Source organism: Hippocampus guttulatus, chromosome 16, assembly GCF_054856545.1.
Source record: "Hippocampus guttulatus isolate MCC_2025c chromosome 16, RoL_Hgut_1.0, whole genome shotgun sequence".
NCBI lineage: Eukaryota > Metazoa > Chordata > Actinopteri > Syngnathiformes > Syngnathidae > Hippocampus > Hippocampus guttulatus.
Window position 1 is genome coordinate 6,487,721 of NC_141276.1, and position 20,537 is coordinate 6,508,257.

Below are 20,537 nucleotides of genomic sequence, written 5' to 3' on the forward strand. Positions count from 1 at the left end.
GAGGAAACCGGAGTACCCGGAGAAAACCCACGCAGGCCCGGGGAGAATATGCAAACTCCACACAGGAAGGCCGGAGCCGGGATCGAACCCACGACCTGTGCACTGTAGGGTCGACACGCTAACCACTGGTACACCATTATTATTATTATTATTATTATTGTTCTTATTTAAAAATTCTTTCAGGCAGCTTATCATGTTCAGGTCAGAGGGTGCATGAGGGTCAACGTCGAAAAAGGTGAATCACGTCTTGGCCGTCGATGAACAGCAATGATCGCATTCAGCGACTTTAGCGCAATTTGTGAATTTCTATTCCATTAAAATGCTCACACTCCAACTTGGCACCTTAGTAGCGTGAGGTGAATTCATTTGTCATTTTCTGCAATCCCTGACTGATGAGCTTTCATCCCGAGCACGTTTTCAAATGGCCCCGCGCCCGAAACTGCAAATGCGGCGTTCTGTTCAAATAATGGAAGGAAATTGAACGTCCCGAGAGATGGGGAGGCCATCTGGATATGAACTACACGCACAAGCGCCCGCTTGTACGTGTGCGTGTCTATTTTTTTATTTTTTTTTTGTTGGTTCAACCGCACATTCCGAATGTTTGTCTTAAGGGGGGTGCAAGGTCCATCTGTTTCCAGGAGACTTTCATATTTAATCATGTTTAAGTCAAAAGTGTAATCATAAGGTGGAAGAAACACACGAACGAGCCTAAAGTCCTATTCACTTTTTTTTTTTGTTCCAACATATCTCAGCAGGCTATTTGCAGTAAAACGTTACCGGTGTGAGCAGGCTTTGAATTATTTACACCGCTAAACTCGGAAAATGCTGCCCAACTTCCACGTTTCCCTTCAGGGTGCACGCCCGCCTTTTCGCTCGTAATCCATCCATTCACTTATCTCGCTCGCCGTCAAGAAAAGAGCTGAAATGTCTCGCCGGCAAACTCCGAATTCTGTCCGAGACCCCGTGGCTGAAGTATTTTGCATTTCAAAGAGACGGTCGGCGTGAAAATATACATAGTTATGAGGAGAGATTTGATTTCGGGGTATTGTGCCGGCGCCTTTCATCAGCGTTAGATCAAAACCGAGAGGCCGAGTTTGATAGCGCCTTGTATCGTTAGCGTATGTAATGGCAGATAATCTCGACCCCCCCATAAAGAATAAAAAGTTGAACGCCTCATCGGGTCTCATCACCATTAACGAGACGTTTTCCCGTCGTGACTCACCCAAGCGCGTTTGGTGCTCTTATCAAAAGGCGACGCGGCAACGCTCTTGTGACACCGGAGTGTTAGCTAGCACGCCGCTGGCGACCGAGTGGCTTCTTCTGCATCCGCGTCCTACATTCGTTTCCGCTCGCAGCTCGAGTTCAGCGTCTGGTCCATTGCGCTCTCGGTGCCCCCATCCACCCCCCCCCCCTGCCCGCCCCCTTTCAAATCGACTCATCTTGAGGACACGGGTGAACGGCTTGATGTCAGGAAACGCAACGCTGCCCGGATGCTTGTGCGCATCTGGATAGTGCAAAAGTGTGTTTCCTTAATGAGTGCGAAAGGCCCTGAAAGTCTTCCCCGTTGACACGGAATCGGGAGATTGCCACTGACTCACTTTTCTACTCCAGGAGATTTCCTTTTAAACGCCGCGTAAGATTGAGACAGTTTCTTGGCCGAGGAAATGCCACAGAAAAGACGACATGATGAAAATGGCGAGAAGTGAATTCGGTAATTTGGTTCAAAATACGAGAGCTCGGACTCGGAGCCAAAATCTGGATTCGAGATTCGTTTACCGTTTAACCAGCAAATCCCAAATCAACTCGGATGGGTTGTTCATACTTTTGCCGAAAAACAAGTCATTGTTTTCTTTCTTTATTTATAAGTCCCATCAGCAAGCCAATAGTTTGGGCCATGTGTATGTCAGGGCGACACAGTGCAGAGGTGCCGGGTTCAATTCCGGCCCCGGCCTTCCTGTGTGGAGTTTGTATGTTCTCCCCGGGCCTGCGTGGGTTTTCTCCGGGTACTCTGGTTTCCTCCCGCATTCCAAAAACACGCATGACAGGCTTTTTGAACACTCTAAATTGTCCTGGGGGGTGATTGTGAGCGCGAATGGCTGTTCGTCTAATGTGTCCCCTTCGATTGGTTGGGTGTCCCCCGCCTACTACCCGCATTTTATATACAGCACTTCTTATTTTTTCTTTATTTATTTTGCGTGGGAGCATTCAAATTCGGCAGGTTTGTTGATTAACGACACTCCTCGCTGTGCTGTGTCGAATTTACAACACAATTTTTGGTTTCACTTCACACTGTCTTAAATCGTCTGAATTAATTAGATACCCCTAATAAGAAAGCTCGAATAGTAATCAGTCGAGCGCAGACCTCCAAGGCTGGAAGAAAACTCGTCACGGACTATTTTGGTGTTTAATTGCTTATTTGTCCATTACTCAGCCGGGCTACTTCCTCTTTCATGGCCATACACATGAGAACAAAGTAAATGGTGAAGATTCACCGAGCGGGGAATGCTCTCAAAAGTCACTTATTTTTTTCTACAGACATACCGCGCACAATTCGTATCGATTTATATGAGGAAAAAGTAAAGTGCGTTAATGCATTGAAAACCACCAGAGCATGCACCTTGATTATTATAATCAAATGGTCATCTTTACTCATCGCTTAACGGTTAAAATTTCGGTTTTCCAGCTCGACAGCATTTTTACGGCAAAATGGAAGGCAGCAAGCATGTAAGAACACAACATCAAAACTAAAAAAATCCAACAATTGGAACAAGATTGACATCATCAATCAACTACATTGCCCTCTCCCTCCCAAATCGGCTTTTCGATCAATGACAGTATTTACACTGGAACGAATAAATATTAAAAGCAGCTTCAAAAAACACATCTACACTTGGGCACACGGCGAAAACGAAGCAAGCTAAATTGTGAGAGCCGAGATACATCTGCATTGACTGAATTAAAAGAGTGTCAATAAAAAAAATGTGTGTGAGATAATGTGAATATACAGTATTGATCCTAGACCCGTGTGCGTGTATGTTATCTTCAGTGAATTAAAAAAAGAAAAGAAAATCTCTGAGGCAGCTGACAATGATTTTTTTATTTTATTTTTTACAGCATACCAAATCAAAATGTGATTGAGGTCAATATGGCGCTTGTCTGTCAAGCGCTGTAAACTTTTACATCCACCGCGCGGCCCAATAAAGCAAATTGTGTTGATCGATTGTAGGCCGTTGATTAAACAGCGCTCCGAATTTTATTGGAGCAGCTTTTGCGGCAATTTACAGCCTTCGCTTGGAATTTGTAGAGCCGCAACGCGTGACGGGATTTGAAACAATTAGCCATCTTGTCATTGGTGATTGGCTGCGAATATCAAAGGGAACTGGGGATGGGCATCGTCAATTACGGCGTTTCATTTGATCATCGCGAATTCCGGCCACATCGACTATCAGAGGCGCTGTTGAATGAGTCATTTGAAGATTACGACTTTTGAAACACGGGTTATATGCGGAGTATAAGGCACACCCGCAATGAATGGCATTTTTTAAAACGGTTTTCATATATCAGGCGCACCGCATTATAAGGCCCGTAGAATAGAGGCTACAATAGTGGTTGCAGCCACTAGATGGAGCCACGCTAAAAGGAATACAACATAATGCAGCTGCTGATGCTGCTGCCCCCAGCTCCACTTAGGGGCAGCAGAACACTGTCATGCAGACACAAATGAAGAAAACTGTCCGTGACTCAGTAAACTGCAGTAATGTTGGTCATTTTATTTAGTATCGTTGTATTGTCTGTCTGTAAATACTGGTGCACTGTTTGTGTTCATCAACCCATTACTTAAAATGAGGGTATTCGTTAGCCCAACTATAGCGTTTTGCATCGTGCGTTAGCATTAAGATAACAGGAGACAAAGCGGTGTGGTTGTTTTAAATACGCAATGCGTAACTTTCGTTTTATGTTTAGTTTGACAGTTTGAATTTCAGTTGGGAGTGGCCTTAAATGCCTTGAGGGCGTTTCTTGCGAAAACTTGCCGGGTCACTCATGATCGCAATATCGTGATACTGTTTGCAAACGATCGTGCTGATATCGTATTGTAGTAAAGCATGACCCGATAACTCACACAGGCGTGATATGCTCAAATGAACCATCGAGTGTGTTCTAACAGTTGATCTCGTGTTTTTCGCCCGGCTCATCGCACCTCCTCTGCTCAACAGCAACCGCCATCGCCATTTCGTGCGCAGTAAACGGCTGAGCGGAGGCCAAGAGCCTGTCAGGCCCGTCGCGGCGGTAGACCTCGCAGCCGGCTCCAGGCCTTAGATGCGGCATCGGGCATCATTTGGCGTCGTTAGTCTCACTAAGAGTTGGCCAACGGAGCCCCGAAACAGACTCGACGACGCACGTAACACATCTGTTACGCCCCTTTGGAACGAGGAGCGCCAGATGGAAAGTTGGCACCACGGTGCGAGTGATGGAGTTGGGAGGTATGAGGATGCAGCGGTGTTCAGCTCAGTTTGTGCCAATTTACGTCAGTCGAGTACAGCGAGCAACCACACGTATTTGCAATTTGCGATTGAGTGACCAAGCGAGTAACATTTGGTCATTTGTTTCCCCCTCCCCCACAAAAATGTCATTTTACAGTCGACATTTCACGAATTCTGTGTCGCTTGAGAATATTCTGTTTGCTTCAGGTTCCATTGCCCTGCTTCGGTTTGCTCATCCTATGCTCAGTTTTTAGCCTGGGGAGGAGGGGGGGGGGCAGAGGTGGATATTCCAACAGTTTCAGCAAAGCTCCTGAAGCTCAAGCTTCAGCATGGAAGTACACATTGCCACCAGAGAGGCATGATTTTGTTCACAAATCATTCTATGAATGTTTTGACGAATAAGACAAAGAAATAAGCAAGTGTTCCAATACTTTTGCTCAGATCAAGTCTTGGAAAAGTTAAGAGACAAACAAGTAGCCCCATAGAGAGATGACCCCATTTCTTGAAAAAAAAAAAAAAAGTGTTTTCGGGTTACCTCACGCTCATTTTCAAGATGACACCTGAATGTTGCGTCACCAGACGTCAGGTGTACCGATTCTACAGAGACTCAGAAACTCAGCTCGATGCTTCACGTAAGCGTTCCCAAAAGTACATCTCTCACTCCCGCCCCGCCTTTGTTTCTCTTCCTCACGCCATCTCCCGCAGATGTCACGGCGAGTTCAGCCGACGACGTGGCGGGTCTCCTCGATTTGCCGCCGTGCTTAGGAAACTTCTAATGGACTTCCAGTCATGCTCATAAAAAGTATCGAGCGGCAGATTTATGATCTCATTTACCCGGGCCTGTACAGCAGCCAGCTCCAGGGTCGCTCTAATGAAACACCCGAGGAAGTCCATCCTCTCGACAGCGATACCTGCAGCTCACACGCCTAATTGGATAATCCCACTGAACTTTGTACATCATTAAGGGCCCCACAGCTTCATCGCGGCTGCGAGATGCGCAGGTAATTGCAGAAGTTGATTAGTCCGATGCCGCGATGCCCGCCACTAAATTCTGCAGTTTCTCTGCTCCATTCATTTTAGTTGCTACGTGTTGACGGCCAATGTGTGATTGCCAAATATTTGTAAAGGCGGCGGGTTCCAACTACCGGGCCACAGGCTATTTGGTACACAGCCTCGCAGAGGGACTGCACACAAAAAAATATCTCGGAGGGAGTTTGAAATAAAACTTGGGTTGGTGCAAAAAAAAAAAAAAAAGAACTGCACAGCATTGTAAAACCTCTGTTCATTGTTCAAAGATGGGCTATAATTGTAAAATTCTTTCAACACATTTATGTACATTCACACTGATTTTGCCAACAATACTAAACACTATATTACTGCAGCTTAGTTTTTTTTTAAACCATCCTTGCCAGAATCTTTAACCCTTTCATGGACCCTGTAACCTGATAACATGATAAGCTGTCCACTGTAGTAACCGCTGTCCCTTAAAGGGTTAAAAGGGCATATCCATGAGAATAAAGGAGGTCTGGTCACGCAGGATTTGCTCATGATATGGTGTGAAAGATGTGAAACAACGAAAAAAAGGATCGCAAACATTACATTCCAGTCAATCTTTGTCTTGATATTTCAAACAATGCAACATGGCATGGCAGTATTTTACTGTTGGATCCCAGAGTAATGGTGTGGAAGGCGGCTCTTGGATGGCTACATCAGCGCTATAGCTAATTAACACCCTACCTCAAGAGTGCCACACTGAATTGGACACGGGAAACAAGATAACTGATATTCAGGCTGTTCCGACAAATTGATATTCACGAAGCGCTAACTGCCGCCGAGCCCCAAAGTCGCCGTCGTCAAAAGGCCCGCAGCAATAAAGTCCGCCCCGGCCAAATTAGCCACTATAAATGGCGGTCTAGTAAACTTGTTTTGTGAGTGTCAGCCTTTCAGACGGTCACTCGCAGTTTAGTGGTTTCTGTCACGGGTTTTGATGGCAGGGGAGAAGGAAACAGTGCTGTCGCCGCAAAAAGCGCCGAAAACAAAAATGGTCGTAAACGGACGCCCGATTGATTTTTCATCATCTGTCCTCCGCGACACACTCGCTCAAATCAATGTCGCCGTCTTCTCCGCCCCGCTGCTCTCACCGTGCATGACTGGGACAGCTTCATGTCTGTCACTTGCGTATTCTATTTTATCCTCCACAGCTACCTGATCCATTTTCGTGACAGTGAACCCAACGCCTCCTCTCTCCCTAAGTGGGACAACCTTTGCAAAATTGACTTTCTAACGCGTTCACATGTTTTTATTGTCTTGTTGAGAGCTCCTTTTTCAAGCCCCTCCCCGGCTCTCAACTCTGCTTCCTCATGTAGAAGCAAGCAGCCGACCACAGCGCACGCTGGCTGGCGAGAGGATGTAATTCGGTCTGTTGAGTGAAGGCTACAAGGAGATGGCCAAACGTGATTTGGAAGGCACACATGGAAACCCAGACAGACATGTGGCAAACACTCACTGGTAATATCCAGCCCTTTATTCGGCATACACTTGCCAGTGAGACTTATCCCGACATTACTCATGCACTCGCTGGTAAGATCCAGCCTGTCATAAGGATCACACTTGCCTTTAACTCTTCCAGTGACAGTGGTTACTTCAGTGGACAGCTTATCATGTTATCAGGTTTCAGAGTGTGTGAAAGGCTTAAGATCAAACTGGACCTAACACATACACTTACTGGTGAGATCCTTACAATAATTAGGTATACACTCGTTGGTTCAGGAGATGGCAAAACGCTGTTCGAACCCACAGATGAAATCTCGACAGATGGTCGGCATACAGTTGCCGGTGAGATTCAGCCTACTGTTATGCATACACTCGCTGGCGAGATCCATCCTGTTATTAGGCATACACTTGCCAGTGAGATTCATCCCATCTCTATGCAAACGCTCACTTTTAAGATACAGCCCGTCATTATGCATACACTCGCTGGCGAGATCCATCTCATAATTCGGCATACACTCGCTGGCGAGATCCAGCCCGTAATTAGGCATACACTTGCCGGTGAGATTCATCCCATCTCTATGCAAACACTCAATGTTAAGCTACAGCCCGTCGTCATGCATCCACTCGCCGGTGAGATCCATCTCATAATTCGGCATACACTCGCTGGCAAGATCCAGCTCAACGATACTCAGACTCCATTGCCAGTATGCATGGTAACAAAAGACGAGGTCACGATTGGCCCAGCCGCATTCGGGACGGGATGAGGGCTGGCTCACACTTTTATTGGCTGCAGTCGGCGACACATGCGGGGTGAAGTTGACGCCGTAGTGGGGGTGGACAGGTAATCGTGTTTGCCGATTACATGCACTCATCTGGACAGTAACTGAAAAGTGCATGAAGCGTTGCCTCCACAAGGGTAAAGGCTTTTTAGTGTCTTAATGGGCACTTTTTTTTTCTCCACGTTCCTGGCTCCACTTTCACAGTGGGCCATCCTAGCATTGGCTCAGCAGTTAATGGGGCGGAATATACAGACCCTCAATTACATGAAACAGGGCCACCCCTAAAAACAAACTAATTTCAACAAGACAAGAAATAGACTAAGTTTCCTACATAGTTGGAGTGTGTAGTTGTATAAGATGTCGAGGTCATGCTATTAACACTTTCAGGGACAGGGATGGTTGCTCTGGTGAGCTTAAATAAATACGCAGTTAAAAAAAAAAAAGGCACTACGTGCAATTTGCATCCTGGTGAAGCCATCTCTCTCTAAAACGCTCTTCGTGAGCGGGCGAGTTAGAGGCGAATGGAAATGAGAACAGATTCAAATGCACTCTTAATTTCAGGCCGGCGTAGTGAAATATTAATACGCAGGCAAATTGTTGCTGAGAAGCTTGTGGAGGGGTGGGGGGGGGGGGGGGGTCTCCAAAAACAAAACATGAAGTTGGAAGCTTGAGGTTGGAAATTGAGTGTTAAAGCAAGAGGAATAACTTTCAGCATCAGATAAAATGAAAATTATTGCTCACAATATGATCCACTGTTTAAAAAAAAAAAAAAAGAAAAGAAAAAAGACAAAATGTACATCCAAGGATTTCTGCAACCGTTTGCATGAGCCTTGAAGGAAACGAATGGAAACGAATGAGGCAATCTCTCCAAAGCGCGGCACAGCCTCACCGTTAAGTGCCCGCTGCAGACAGAGGCCAATTTTTTTTCTTCACCTATTAAGCCCGCAACAAGAAGCCGACGTCACCTGCTCGCACGCCTCCTCACATACAAACTAAAAGCACGCCCACACACATCTGCATCAATGCATCGCAGCCGCGCTCCTTCCCAAACAAATGCGAACTGGGGGACTCTGTCGCATATAAAAAGCCGTGCATAATTGAAAAGGCCTCGGAGAGGGTTTGTGAAAATATATCGACGCTCACTGAAAACACGCACCAGCGCGGTCAGGCTGCAAGCAGAACAATAGACGCAAGACTCGAAAGCAGATCGCACATCTGATTGGCGTCTTTGAGCGATAGGAGAGTTGATTCAAAAGCGCAGTCACAAGACTCAAAGAAGGTTTTAAAGCAGAGGCCACGAGACTCACCGCGCGTCGATTGGGAAACGGCATGCCAGATGAGAGTTTTGAAGCGAGCGCTCAAAGTAGAAAATGCAAATTAAAAAGAACAATGACAATAATAATGAATTCTTAAAAATGAAGGTACAGCACGGAACAAGTTGGGCAACCAATTCAAATCCGATTTCCATCCCGAGGTCACACCACCTTGACTCTCAAAGTCAAACAGGAAGTAGCACATGAAAAACGCAAGAGACTCAATTAATGGCCACTCTTTGGTCAAGATACTGCACTTGCATCCATCCATCCAGTCCCAAATAATTGTATTTTATTGCATTTCATTAGATGTCATGATTTTTTTTTTGTATTCAACAAATTCTCCGAACCTCATTTCATGCATAATATTTTTTTAAATTTATTTTGTGTTCATGTCTTTACACACACACACACATATATATATATATATATCAGTTTTAATTAAAAAAAAAGAAAAAAGAAAAAAATGGATTAAATTGTATATGTGCTGTTTTTATTGGTTTTGCTAGCCCAGAAAGAAGTGCATGTTTTTTTTATACTAGCACCCACAATGCTTTCCTCCCAATTCATTTCCTCATAAAAATTTGAAATGAACTCGCTCAGAAAGAGTGACAGGAGAGAGGAAATGAAGACACAGCGGGTGGGGATTGTGTGTGCGCGTGCGGTGGCTGCTTCACACTCCAACGAAACACCCTTCCGAGTTCCCCCGGCAAATAAAAATTCCCTGTGATCTGCGGAGCAAAGACGACATGACTTGGAGGGAAGCGAATGATTTTATTTGCCGCCTTCTGCCTGCATTTATGTCGGACGGCTCTTTAATTTCATCTCCAAAATGGCCAATCCTTCTCTCGTTACATTTTAGCCTCGTCTGTCCAGAGCGAGCACAGATGTGAATGAAAGGGTCAAGCCGGCATATACATGCGTCTGTCTGTGTGTGAGTGTGTGTTTGCCAGCACTCAGCACTACCTCTTATTGGATTAGTCCAAGAGGGACATCCACCCTTTCTGCCAGCCCCCCCCCCCCCCCGAGTTAGTTATTGATCAGCGGACAGCTCCATTTCCTGCCAGCTTCCAAACATATCGGCGCGTCTGTTTTCCACTCCATTGCCGCATCACGCCTCTTTTACTTTGAAATGTTGCTTCTTGATCTTCCATCGAGCTCTTAATTAGTCAACCCGGCCTCATGCGTCGCAATCCGTCCTGTTGTCCTTTTCCATTAGGGTGTGGAAAACGATCACTCTCTCTTTTAGTTTGTTGCCGGTTTTCTTTTTTTCAATTTGCCACGACTACTGCATTAGGTTCGCTTGGCAGGTTAAAAATTTTTTCTCAGGCAATAAACCAGTGTGTGTGTGTGTGTGTGTTTTTTTGTCATATTGAGAGGCCACTTGTTGCTAGACAGACTTCCGAAATTGCCGTGCAAGTGTACTACTCACTATGTTGTTTCCTTGGTAACTTGACACATAACACCAGAACAGCAGAAACAGGGAGTCACATCAACATATATGGGAATTTATTTTTTTTTTATTCAACCTTGACTTTTTTTTTTTTTTTTTAATCAGTCTGAGGCCATCTCGGCATCTAGTGGGGAATCTTTTGTGAACATTTGCAAATTCATGTGCATCCGTGCTTGGAATGGGCATTACTGAATGCGTGTTTTCTGCCAAGAAATCTCTTGATGATTATAAATTATCCATACATGTGAATGGGCCCCTTGTTTAATTAAAAAAAGTTTTTAAAAAATTTTCTTGCATGCAAATCTTTTCTTCTTTTACAAAAACACTGATTACATTCATTATCCATTTTTTATATTATAAGATATGTACAAAATGCATTATTGCACTTCAATGTTGGTTTGCTGTTCAGCAGTTTTGTGCTGTCCTTGAATGGTAATTTTTATACAAAAGAACTTTTTGCATGGGGGGGGGGGGGGGGAGAAATGACAAAATATGTTTTTTTCCTTGTTGTGAAACGATCCAATTTCACGCCATTTGTTCGAAAATTATTACGCATTCATTCCGAAGTATTCGGTATCTCTGTTCATTGATCTATGTCAGGGACGTATATTGACAGACGGAACAATGAAATGGTTTTCCATTAGATAGCCACCTATTGCTTTTCCTCCCGGAGAATAAGTCGCGTATTACAGCTTTGTGTACGATAGAACAGATTGAATTTGTGTGCCAATTTGAGACAATCCCTCATCAGATCGGCATTATTTTTGTTTGGCGGCGTGCCATGAGATTTTTTGGGAGATCTACGGGAAATGACTAAATTGATCGTTCCATATACCCCCCCCCCCCCCCCCATTATTCAGTCAAAGGAAAACCTCTCTCCTCAAACTCTCCTATCGTGTGTTGACGTCGGAAACACCCGCCGGCCTCTCTTGCTGTGCTGCTCTCCACTCAAAGCTAAAATTAGACGGCAAGAGATTCTCAGCAGTTGCCCGGATCAATTGCCATTAATTGCCTTTGGAGAAGAACAACTTTTGACGGGGCCGCAAGAGCCAAAGAGAATCCCAAAGAGAAATTAGGACTCTTCAGCTAAGTTGCGTTGACAGAATGGGCACAACTAATCCTGACATGGAATGAATGAAACATCTTTTTTCCTCATCCACACGGGATAAAGAAGTGTGAGATGATTGAATTGCTTTATAAATGTTTCATGGGGGGGTTGTGCATGTTTCGTCGTTGATACACGCTGACAACATAAAGTCGCTGACGTGTCCGCAAACGCAGCAAAGTCAAATAACAAGCGACAGAAGCGCCCACTCAAAGTGTTTGCCCATCTTTTTGGTATGTTCCGCAGGCGCTGTACCCGAGTCCCGAAGAAGGTTGGCAGATCTACAGCTCGGCTCAGGGCGCAGATGGAAAGTGTATCTGCACGGTGGTGGCGCCAGCTCAGAACATGTGTAACCGCGACCCACGCAGCAGGCAGCTCCGCCAGCTCATGGAGAAGGTGACCGCGCCGTCAATGACGGCGCCAGCTTTGAGACGCTAAACTGACAAACGCAGGCTGTCCCGCGCACGACGACGCAAATTGCTTATCGTTTTTTTCATATAGAAATTGCTGAAAATGAGTCATCGGGCAAAGGCTAGTACATGTACGGAGAATTTGAAAAGTGGAAGGAAAAACAAATCATGAAGACTTAATCAAAGAAGCACGCTGTGGTTTTTGAAACGAGTAAACTTAACGCGAGCTTAATGCTAGCATATCATGGAACTGGCCATTGACGCGCTGACGGTTAGCATCAATGGTTGCGGTTTTTACAACATCTTAAGCAATGTGGAACAACGCATTTCGACTGATAATATAATACTTGTCGGCATAGATTCTTTATCCTCTCTCAAAAATGATTACCGCAACTTACAGAGTATTCGTAGAAGTAAAAGTATATTCTTCTCCCTTTTGTGTCTCTGTGACGGTATCATACTGCCTCCTGGTGGCTAACGTGGGCACCCCAGAAGGAATCGCACACCGAATTGGATTGCAGCATTAAATCATGATGCACAAAGACTGTTGAATTATGTTATTAGTGTTCTTATTATTATTTGCTATTTTTTTAAAGAACAATAGCAAATGGCAGTAGCTGGGTTTGAAAAGCACATCATAGCAGTGGTAAATTAATTTTTGAAGGATGGCACCCCCCCCCCCCCCCCCGACTTGCGCGCGCAGTGTGATTTCTTTTATATTTTTAGATCGAGGTGAGAGAATGCGCTGGAAAAAAACTTCACACACTTCCAGGTGCGTCTCAACAAGCGGAAGTAACAGCTCGATAAGTCACCTCTGCCGCGTCGTCTCTTGAATGCGGGCAAAGGGAGGGCCATAAAACACACGCGGCCTGACATTGAAGTGCTCTTGCGAGGGAGGCGGGGCTAAATTGAGATGCAAGAAGGGTCTCGCCCCCCCGCCGGATCTGGCTGGTGCTTGAATCCACATATTGCATTCTGCCTCGTTGGAAGTTTGTCTTTCCCCAGACGGATGGCTGTGTCTGCTTGCGTCTTCAAGCGCACAAAATTTACACAGACTTTGACAGAAGCACTGACTGGGGACAAACTATTGGGATTGTGGTGGGGGGCGGGGACTACAGAGCAAAAGAAATGAACATTTCATTTCATTTTTTTCTGCAGTCTTCTCTCACATATTTTATTCACACAATATGCGAGGTAAATCCTTTTATTTGCTGTTTTTGTGTGCAAGCCCCAAAGACACAGGTGTCAAACTCAAGGCCCGCGGGCCAAATCTGGCTCGCCATATCATTTTATGTGGCCTGCGAAAGCAAACCAAACAAGTCAACTTCCGTGCTGCTTGCTAAAATCTTAACTGTAAAATGTAAATGTAAAATGTTATCATGTGTGATCAATAAGAGAGATATCGTAAGCATTCTTGTTACCAAACGCCTTCTTACAGTAATTAAACAACAGTCGACTAAATCGTTAATATGGACTTTTTAGATGGTTTCAGTTATAATGGCCATCGAAGGGAAACGGTCACCAAAATGTGGCCCACAACAAAAAGGAATTTGACACACTGGCTCTTTATTGCGCCAGTTGCATCCAACTTGTTTCCTTTTGGTGCACCCAAATTTTCCACTGCGTCGCATTCGTCACCAATTGCTAAATGATTCGCTAAAATTTGGTCATCCAAAAGTCAAGATGCTATCCCTTTATTTATGTTTTTCTTTCAAACCAGAAAGTATGCGATTTGCATACTTTCACTTGGACCTCAATGTCGAATGCAGCCGACGTCGGCCGACGCTATACTACATTCATACAACATGGCAACCACAGTCAGCTGAGACGAAGGTGCATGACCACGAGAGCAGAAAACGGCATATGCAAAGTAGCTGTAGATTCATTGTATGAAAATGATACAAAAATAAAAATAAAAACAAGTACAAGGGTCAAGGTCAAAGCACGTGTTTTCGACCGTCCCTGTGGCAAAAAAAAAATAAATAGAAAAGGCACTTTTATTCGCGTTGACGAATCATTCCAAAACCTTTTCCACAGCTATAAACGATACGACTCAATTGGGAAAGAAAATACATCTTTTCAAAAAGATAAGTGAAAATAAACAATGGAGATAGGGTGGTTGCAAAACTGTGCACACCCTCTCCTAACTAGGGAAGTGGCGATGTTCAAAATTTACCAGTCAGTGATGCGTTGCTGCTCTATATGACCACTTTCCAGGTTGACATCGGTGTCTTATCAGGTGCAAAGTGGCATGCCTTGTTTGTTGTTCGAACAAAAACACCAGAGAAAACATTGGCAATGCGCTGACACTCACAAAACAATGTGCGCAATCCATTTTTTTGTATAATTGCGGATTCTGGAAGAGTCTGGGGGTGATTACAATTTCAGCCTCTGCCTTGAAGGCGCCAGCTATCAAAGGCAAGCGCTCTCCCCCCATCTAATACAGTCCAGAGTCCGTCCTAATGAGGACACCTGAGGTTTGCGCTATTTGAGATGTACAAAAGCACAAAAGACATCCTCATTTGGATCCAAAAGCATGCGGGGGAAGAATTTCAGTAGAGCCCATCCGCAAATTCCCTTCACCGAAGTGAAGAAGAGAGACAAGGGACGGGCCGGGCATGTTGAGGTTCAAAAGAATTCACAATAGCTCGCCGCCAAAGTCTGTCTGCAGCTTCATGTAAAGCTAGTACAACGTGGTACTGACCTCGGAGGTGCGGCGGGAATATTGAATGGGCAAGCTTTTGAAGACAGCAGCCCTCCTCACTGACCTGCCGCGCTCACTGACTGACTCGAGGTATTAAAAGGAAAAAAAAAGATTGTGATGGAAAAGCAGGACAGCCTTTGTTCACCAGACACAATGGATTTCACTTTCGATGGCGTGGTTAGCACGTTTGCTAATCTGTTTGAGAGTCAAAAGCAAGGAAGTCCAAACCTTTTCCTCTTCCTTATGAGGGCCACATTTGGAAAACAATCAAAGATTGGAAGAAGCCGAAAATATAAAATCAACAAATGACTACTTTGATAACAAGGTAGACAATGAGTATGTGTGCGTTCAAGTCACACTGCTTTTTAGGATGTGAATCTGTTTGCCCTTGTTGAGTCTTCTTGGAAGATGCGTCGCGATAAAGCCAAAGGAAAAGTTACACTTATGTTGACCGTTTAAGGCACAGAATAGGAGACGGGTATGAAAGCTTTCTGTGCGACCTGATAACATGATAAGCTGTCCACTGTAGAGACGGCTGTCACTCAACGGCCTAATAAGCCGTATTATCCCTTGGCCGATATCTCAATATTTTAACATTATTTGATGTAAATCAAAATATTGATGAGGATAATTTAAGTAAAATAATAAAATGACCCCCCCCCCCTCAAAAGGGAGAAAATGCATTTTTAAAAAGTAATGCCCTCGTCCCCACAAAGTTTGCTTCCATTCTAGTTTCTTTCCGAATATCTCCGAGCATTTTCAAAAGTGAAAAAGAACATGTTTTGACGGAGCATGTGGGAGAAGACATGGGCGCATAGAACAGTAGGCTGGAAACAGTCATCGAGTGGGCCGACCGCGGGAAGGCGAACGAGGCATCTGGAGCAACAGACTCGATGCCAAACGGCGACCTTTGAGATTTGGAACTGTCGAATTGAAGTACCGAATAAACTCTGCGCACAATTTGGAGGAGTTTGGAGTGGTGCCTGTCGGCGGTAGCGAGCTCGTGTTTTGGTTTTGTTTTGTTTATGTGACGGTGAGGACACGTGAGCGCCTGGATACGCAGAGAAGACACGAAGCGTTGGTTCAAATGAGCGCTCGATTGAGGGGGCGTGACAGTAGGCCGGTTATGCAGCAGCAGAGTGGGCTGTCGGCATTGGAGGATTAAACTTAGCGCGCAGCTGAATAGGGAATCAATATCGCAGCCAATAGCGAAGATGAGATTTACTGTGCGTTCTTTGCATGCAGTGTCAGAATCATACGTGACTCCAGAAGCGCATTCATGTTTGCTTACAGGAGGTAAACTGTTTTGGTTTTTTAACTCTGAGCAAAGTCGCCCCTAAGCAGGAAATGTATCATTAGTGGTTCTTTGCAGAGGATAAAGACAACATGCCTCTGAGTATTGTTATATTTCTGCACTATTTGTGTTCATTTACCCAATGCTTAAGGGGAACAGCGCTAACACCACCTAACCTAATTGTTAGCCCGTGTTGCTATGGTGGTTCACATTATAAGCTAACGTTAAGGTCGCGGAAGCTGTTTGGTTGTTTTAAATACACAACATATCATTCTAGTTTGATGTTTATTTTGACAGTAACCCTCAGCTTTTCAGTTTCTTTGTCCCGCTCTGTCTTCCCCACGTTGGTCATTATTCTTCTCTCTCATGTAGCGTCTGTTCTACTTTGTTGCACCCCGTAGTCCAATGACAGAGCGATTCTGATTCTCAAGTTGTCTCGCTGAAACGCCTCAGCCAGATGAACTTGCACAGCCCCTCATCCTGAAAACACAATTTCCTCTGGATGACCTCCGGATGCTTTGCGTGGGTTTGATCAAACTAGCTCGCTTTGTTATGAGTATGAGCTTGGACCTTCTTCTCTGCTCTATCTGGGTTAATGCGGTTCAAACTAAAATCTAGCAAAAGACAACAACAACAACAAAAATCCCTTTGTCTATAAATGCCTGCCAAAAATTCCCTCTTTCTTCAGCACATCCTCGCTCTTAACGTAATGGCGCCGTTGCCAAATATTGATTAGATCAGGCGAAGGGTCGCAATTCAAATTGCCGTCTTGCTCGCGGGAGAGTTAGCTGACTTTTAATTTGAAATGATTCCCTTTGCGCTGCAAACACTCTTGTTGACAGAGAATCCGAGCAGATGCAATCAGGAGTCAAACAACTGCAGAGACAGCCCGTCAGTACCGTTCTGCGAGGTTTTTTTCCCCAATGTCAACGAGTCGCTAATGACCTCCAAAACCAGAAAAAATCCACATCGGCGAAGATACTAACGACAACATATACAAACGTGCCACATGCGTGCTGTTGTGCTGTCACCAGGTGCAGAATATCAGCCAGTCCATGGAGGTTTTAAATCTGCGGACCAATAGGGACCTCCAGTACGTGAAGGAGACCGAAGGACTGATCAAAGTGGTGGACGGGAGGCTGAAGGTGGCTTCGGACAACCCCCGCAGTCTCAACCCGAAAGGCTTTCAGGTACTCGGCAGCACACCACCTCCCCTCGTGTGTGTGTGTGTGTGTGTGTGTGTGTGCGCGTGTTCTTACCACAATTGCTTCATGTCATTTCACAGGCAATAAAGTTTTGTATGACTTGAAGCAACACAAACTTCATTTAAAGTTGTGAGTTGCCCCGCTGAATTTTTAAGTGTGGCTATCCTTGTGTGTTTCTCTTTTTAAAGCTGCTGGGTTTTTGGAGCTTTTCGATGGAAATGTTTGCACGTTAAATTCTAAAGTTGCTTGCGGAAATGGTTGTCAGTGATGATTTTTTTTTTGTTTGTTTCTTGCAATTTAATTTCCTTGAATTGATCCATCCATTTACTGAATTCATAGGAAATGAATTGCATCATACCCTCAAACTCAGTCATACCTTATTTATAAGAATAAATAGCTGAACTAATGCGACAATATTGCAAATGAAATTGTTGTGAAAGTGTTGCGTGCCCCATTCCTATTTTCCCCCACATTCTAGTTTACTTTGCTCAATGTCAGGCGAGTATTGGACTTGAGAGGTAGTGTCGAATGTACAATCAATCTCCACCTTATCTTCTTACAAGCGGAGACAAGCCGCGATCGTCTGTCGGGGCCCTTCGTCTTCTTCTCTCTCGCCAGCTGCTAATTCATTCTTCACACCGTTGGGATATGAGATGAAGCATATAATAGTTTGATTAAAGTAAAAATGCAAAACGTGAGCTGCCCCTAGGGACGCGTGAATGTCGCTCAATTGGGTTTTATTCTCCGGAAGGCTTACTGATGTGTGTGTGTGTACGTGAGTGGAATGGGCCTGATCATTAGTTTAAAACGAGAGGATGAAAGTGCGGCAAAACGTTACATCCCAGGTTTCTCGATATCAAAGCGGAATGGAAGAATCTGTGCATTTGACCACATTGACTGATGGCTGCGCTCAGCACCAAGTTGCGACATGGGAGATTAACGGGATCTGTGCGGCTTGGAAAGGAGGCAAGAGTGGGTAGGGGTGAGGAGAGAAGATTTATGACGTGACGCCACAGGGCCGAGAGTGGCTCCATCACTAGATTTAAGATAAACCCCAACAAGAGAGAGTGTGGGGCGGCGGGGGGTTACGAGGGCGGTGCAAAGGCACTGTGTCCCTGTGGCTAGCATATTTTATTGAAAGGTCTATTTCTCTGGTGATCTATGGCTTCCAAAGCTGCATGCTGGGTGGCTCACCCACTGCTTCCTGCATGCCTACTGTTCCCATTCTGAACACCTGATGAGTCACATCATGGCAGCAGTCTTTTTCAATCAATCATACGGACATACACTCTCATGTCCGAAAGTGGAAAAACACGTGTGGAATGATGGATGGTTGAAAGATCGGTTGAGAGGGTGGGATTTGTATGGATGAATGGGTGGGTGAAGGTCTGGGATGGATGGATGGATGTTTCAGTGATTGGGTTGTTGGATGGATGGATCAGATGATGGTTGGATAGATGGATGGATCACAGGTTGGTTGGATGTGTCGGTGGTTGGGTTGTTAGCTGGATGGATGATGGATGGGTCAGAGGGTGGTTGGATGTTTCAGTGATTGGGTTGTTGGATGGATGGATGGGTCAGAGGATGGTTGGATGTTTCAGTGATTGGGTTGTTGGATGGATGGATGGGTCAGAGGATGGTTGGATGTTTCAGTGATTGGGTTGTTGGATGGATGGATGGGTCAGAGGATGGTTGGATGTTTCAGTGATTGGGTTGTTGGATGGATGGATGGATGGATGGGTCAGAGGATGGTTGGATGTTTCAGTGATTGGGTTGTTGGATGGATGGATGGATGGGTCAGAGGATGGTTGGATGTTTCAGTGATTGGGTTGTTGGATGGATGGATGGGTGGGTCAGAGGATGGTTGGATGTTGGATGATGGACTAAATTAGATTAGATGTAATCTGTTTTAGCTGGCAAGATTCTTAATCCTTCAGAGGATAAACGTTCAAGAATTTGTATTTGTATTTTTTTTAAGCTTGCTAAGCTAACATCGGTTGTGCTTTGGTTCTATTTAAGGCTAGAAGGAAGAGAGACGAGCAAAGAATCCAAGTTTAGGACATGCAGGAAAAGTTTAAGCCTCAACTGAGGTTCATAAAGTTTACATAAAGCAGTCGAGCACGGACCACCCGTCATTCGCAATGAGATTTTGAATTGGTCCGAATCGACCCCATAAACACTTCCACCGCACGTAGCGATGTGACCACAACACAACCAATGGCCCACAATGTGACAAACATACGAACGTCAACGCTAAGCGAAGCCGCACCGATGACTTCTCCAACCTCTGCCGACTATTTAGGATTTGAAAGACAAGCTGGGCGAACTTCTCCGTCGCCTCCCCGTGCTGGAGCAATACAAATCGGACACCAAGATGATCCTGCACCTGCGTGAGGAGGTGAGGAACCTGTCCTTTGTGCTGATGGCCATCCAGGAAGAGATGGGCGCCTACGACTACGAGGAGCTACGCCAGCGGGTCCTGCTACTGGAGACCCGCCTCCACTCTTGCATGCAGAAGCTTGGTGCGTACTCGCGTGCGGATGACTGCTGCATCCGTCGCAAACCCTACCCGACTCCATTACAGCACGTGTGCGTCTATAGGCAATTAGCGTGAGCGGCGCGAGGCAGAATTAAATTATTGATTCGACAAACATCATCAACAGAAAAAAAAAATGTTCCACCGTACAACATTTACACCCTGCGTAAATTATGAAAAACGCCAGAATGAATAATTGATTCCCTTTTCACTCGGCTGAACTGATGATTTAAACAGAATAAAACAAATAAGGGCTGCTGACCATATGGTGTCAGCGGACCGGCACAAATCTCAGCTTTTCTTTCAGTATGAAAGTATAATGTCATTTGCAAAAGCTGGAAAGCATGCTACGATGCTGAAGCGCGGCTACTTTTGACGCCGACAATTTTGCGCTTCCCGACAAGGTACTTTGCTCTTTCTGCAAGCAGGCACAACGATTTCGGTTCCGTTTGAAACGACGCATCCATAAATCAAACCGCATAGAGTACATCCATTTAAAACGAATGGAGAGCGTCGCCACATCCCTTTCACAATCTAATTGAAACGTCTTCCCGCAGGATCCGGCAAGTGTTTATGTACATAATATTAATATTCATACCTTTCTCCCCTCCATCTCGACTTTGACCCGCAGGCTGCGGGAAACTCACGGGCGTGAGTAATCCCATCACGGTCCGCGCGTCGGGGTCCAGGTTCGGATCCTGGATGACAGATACGATGATCCCCAGCTCCGACAACCGAGTGAGTGTCCTAATCCCTGGAAGTGA

At 45.1% G+C, this 20,537-nt stretch overlaps 1 protein-coding gene across 2 annotated transcripts in view; it reads left to right on the top strand.

The window, feature by feature from the left end:
* olfm2a (olfactomedin 2a) overlaps positions 1-20,537 on the top strand; it is a 48,096-nt gene that overhangs the window by 25,121 nt on the left and 2,438 nt on the right. For both annotated transcript variants that reach the window (XM_086133597.1, XM_086133596.1), the window contains exons 2-5: positions 11,871-12,020; positions 17,067-17,222; positions 19,540-19,759; positions 20,405-20,511. In XM_086133597.1, coding sequence (XP_085989723.1) covers positions 11,871-12,020; positions 17,067-17,222; positions 19,540-19,759; positions 20,405-20,511 — 633 coding nt within the window. The remainder of the gene's footprint in view (positions 1-11,870; positions 12,021-17,066; positions 17,223-19,539; positions 19,760-20,404; positions 20,512-20,537) is intronic.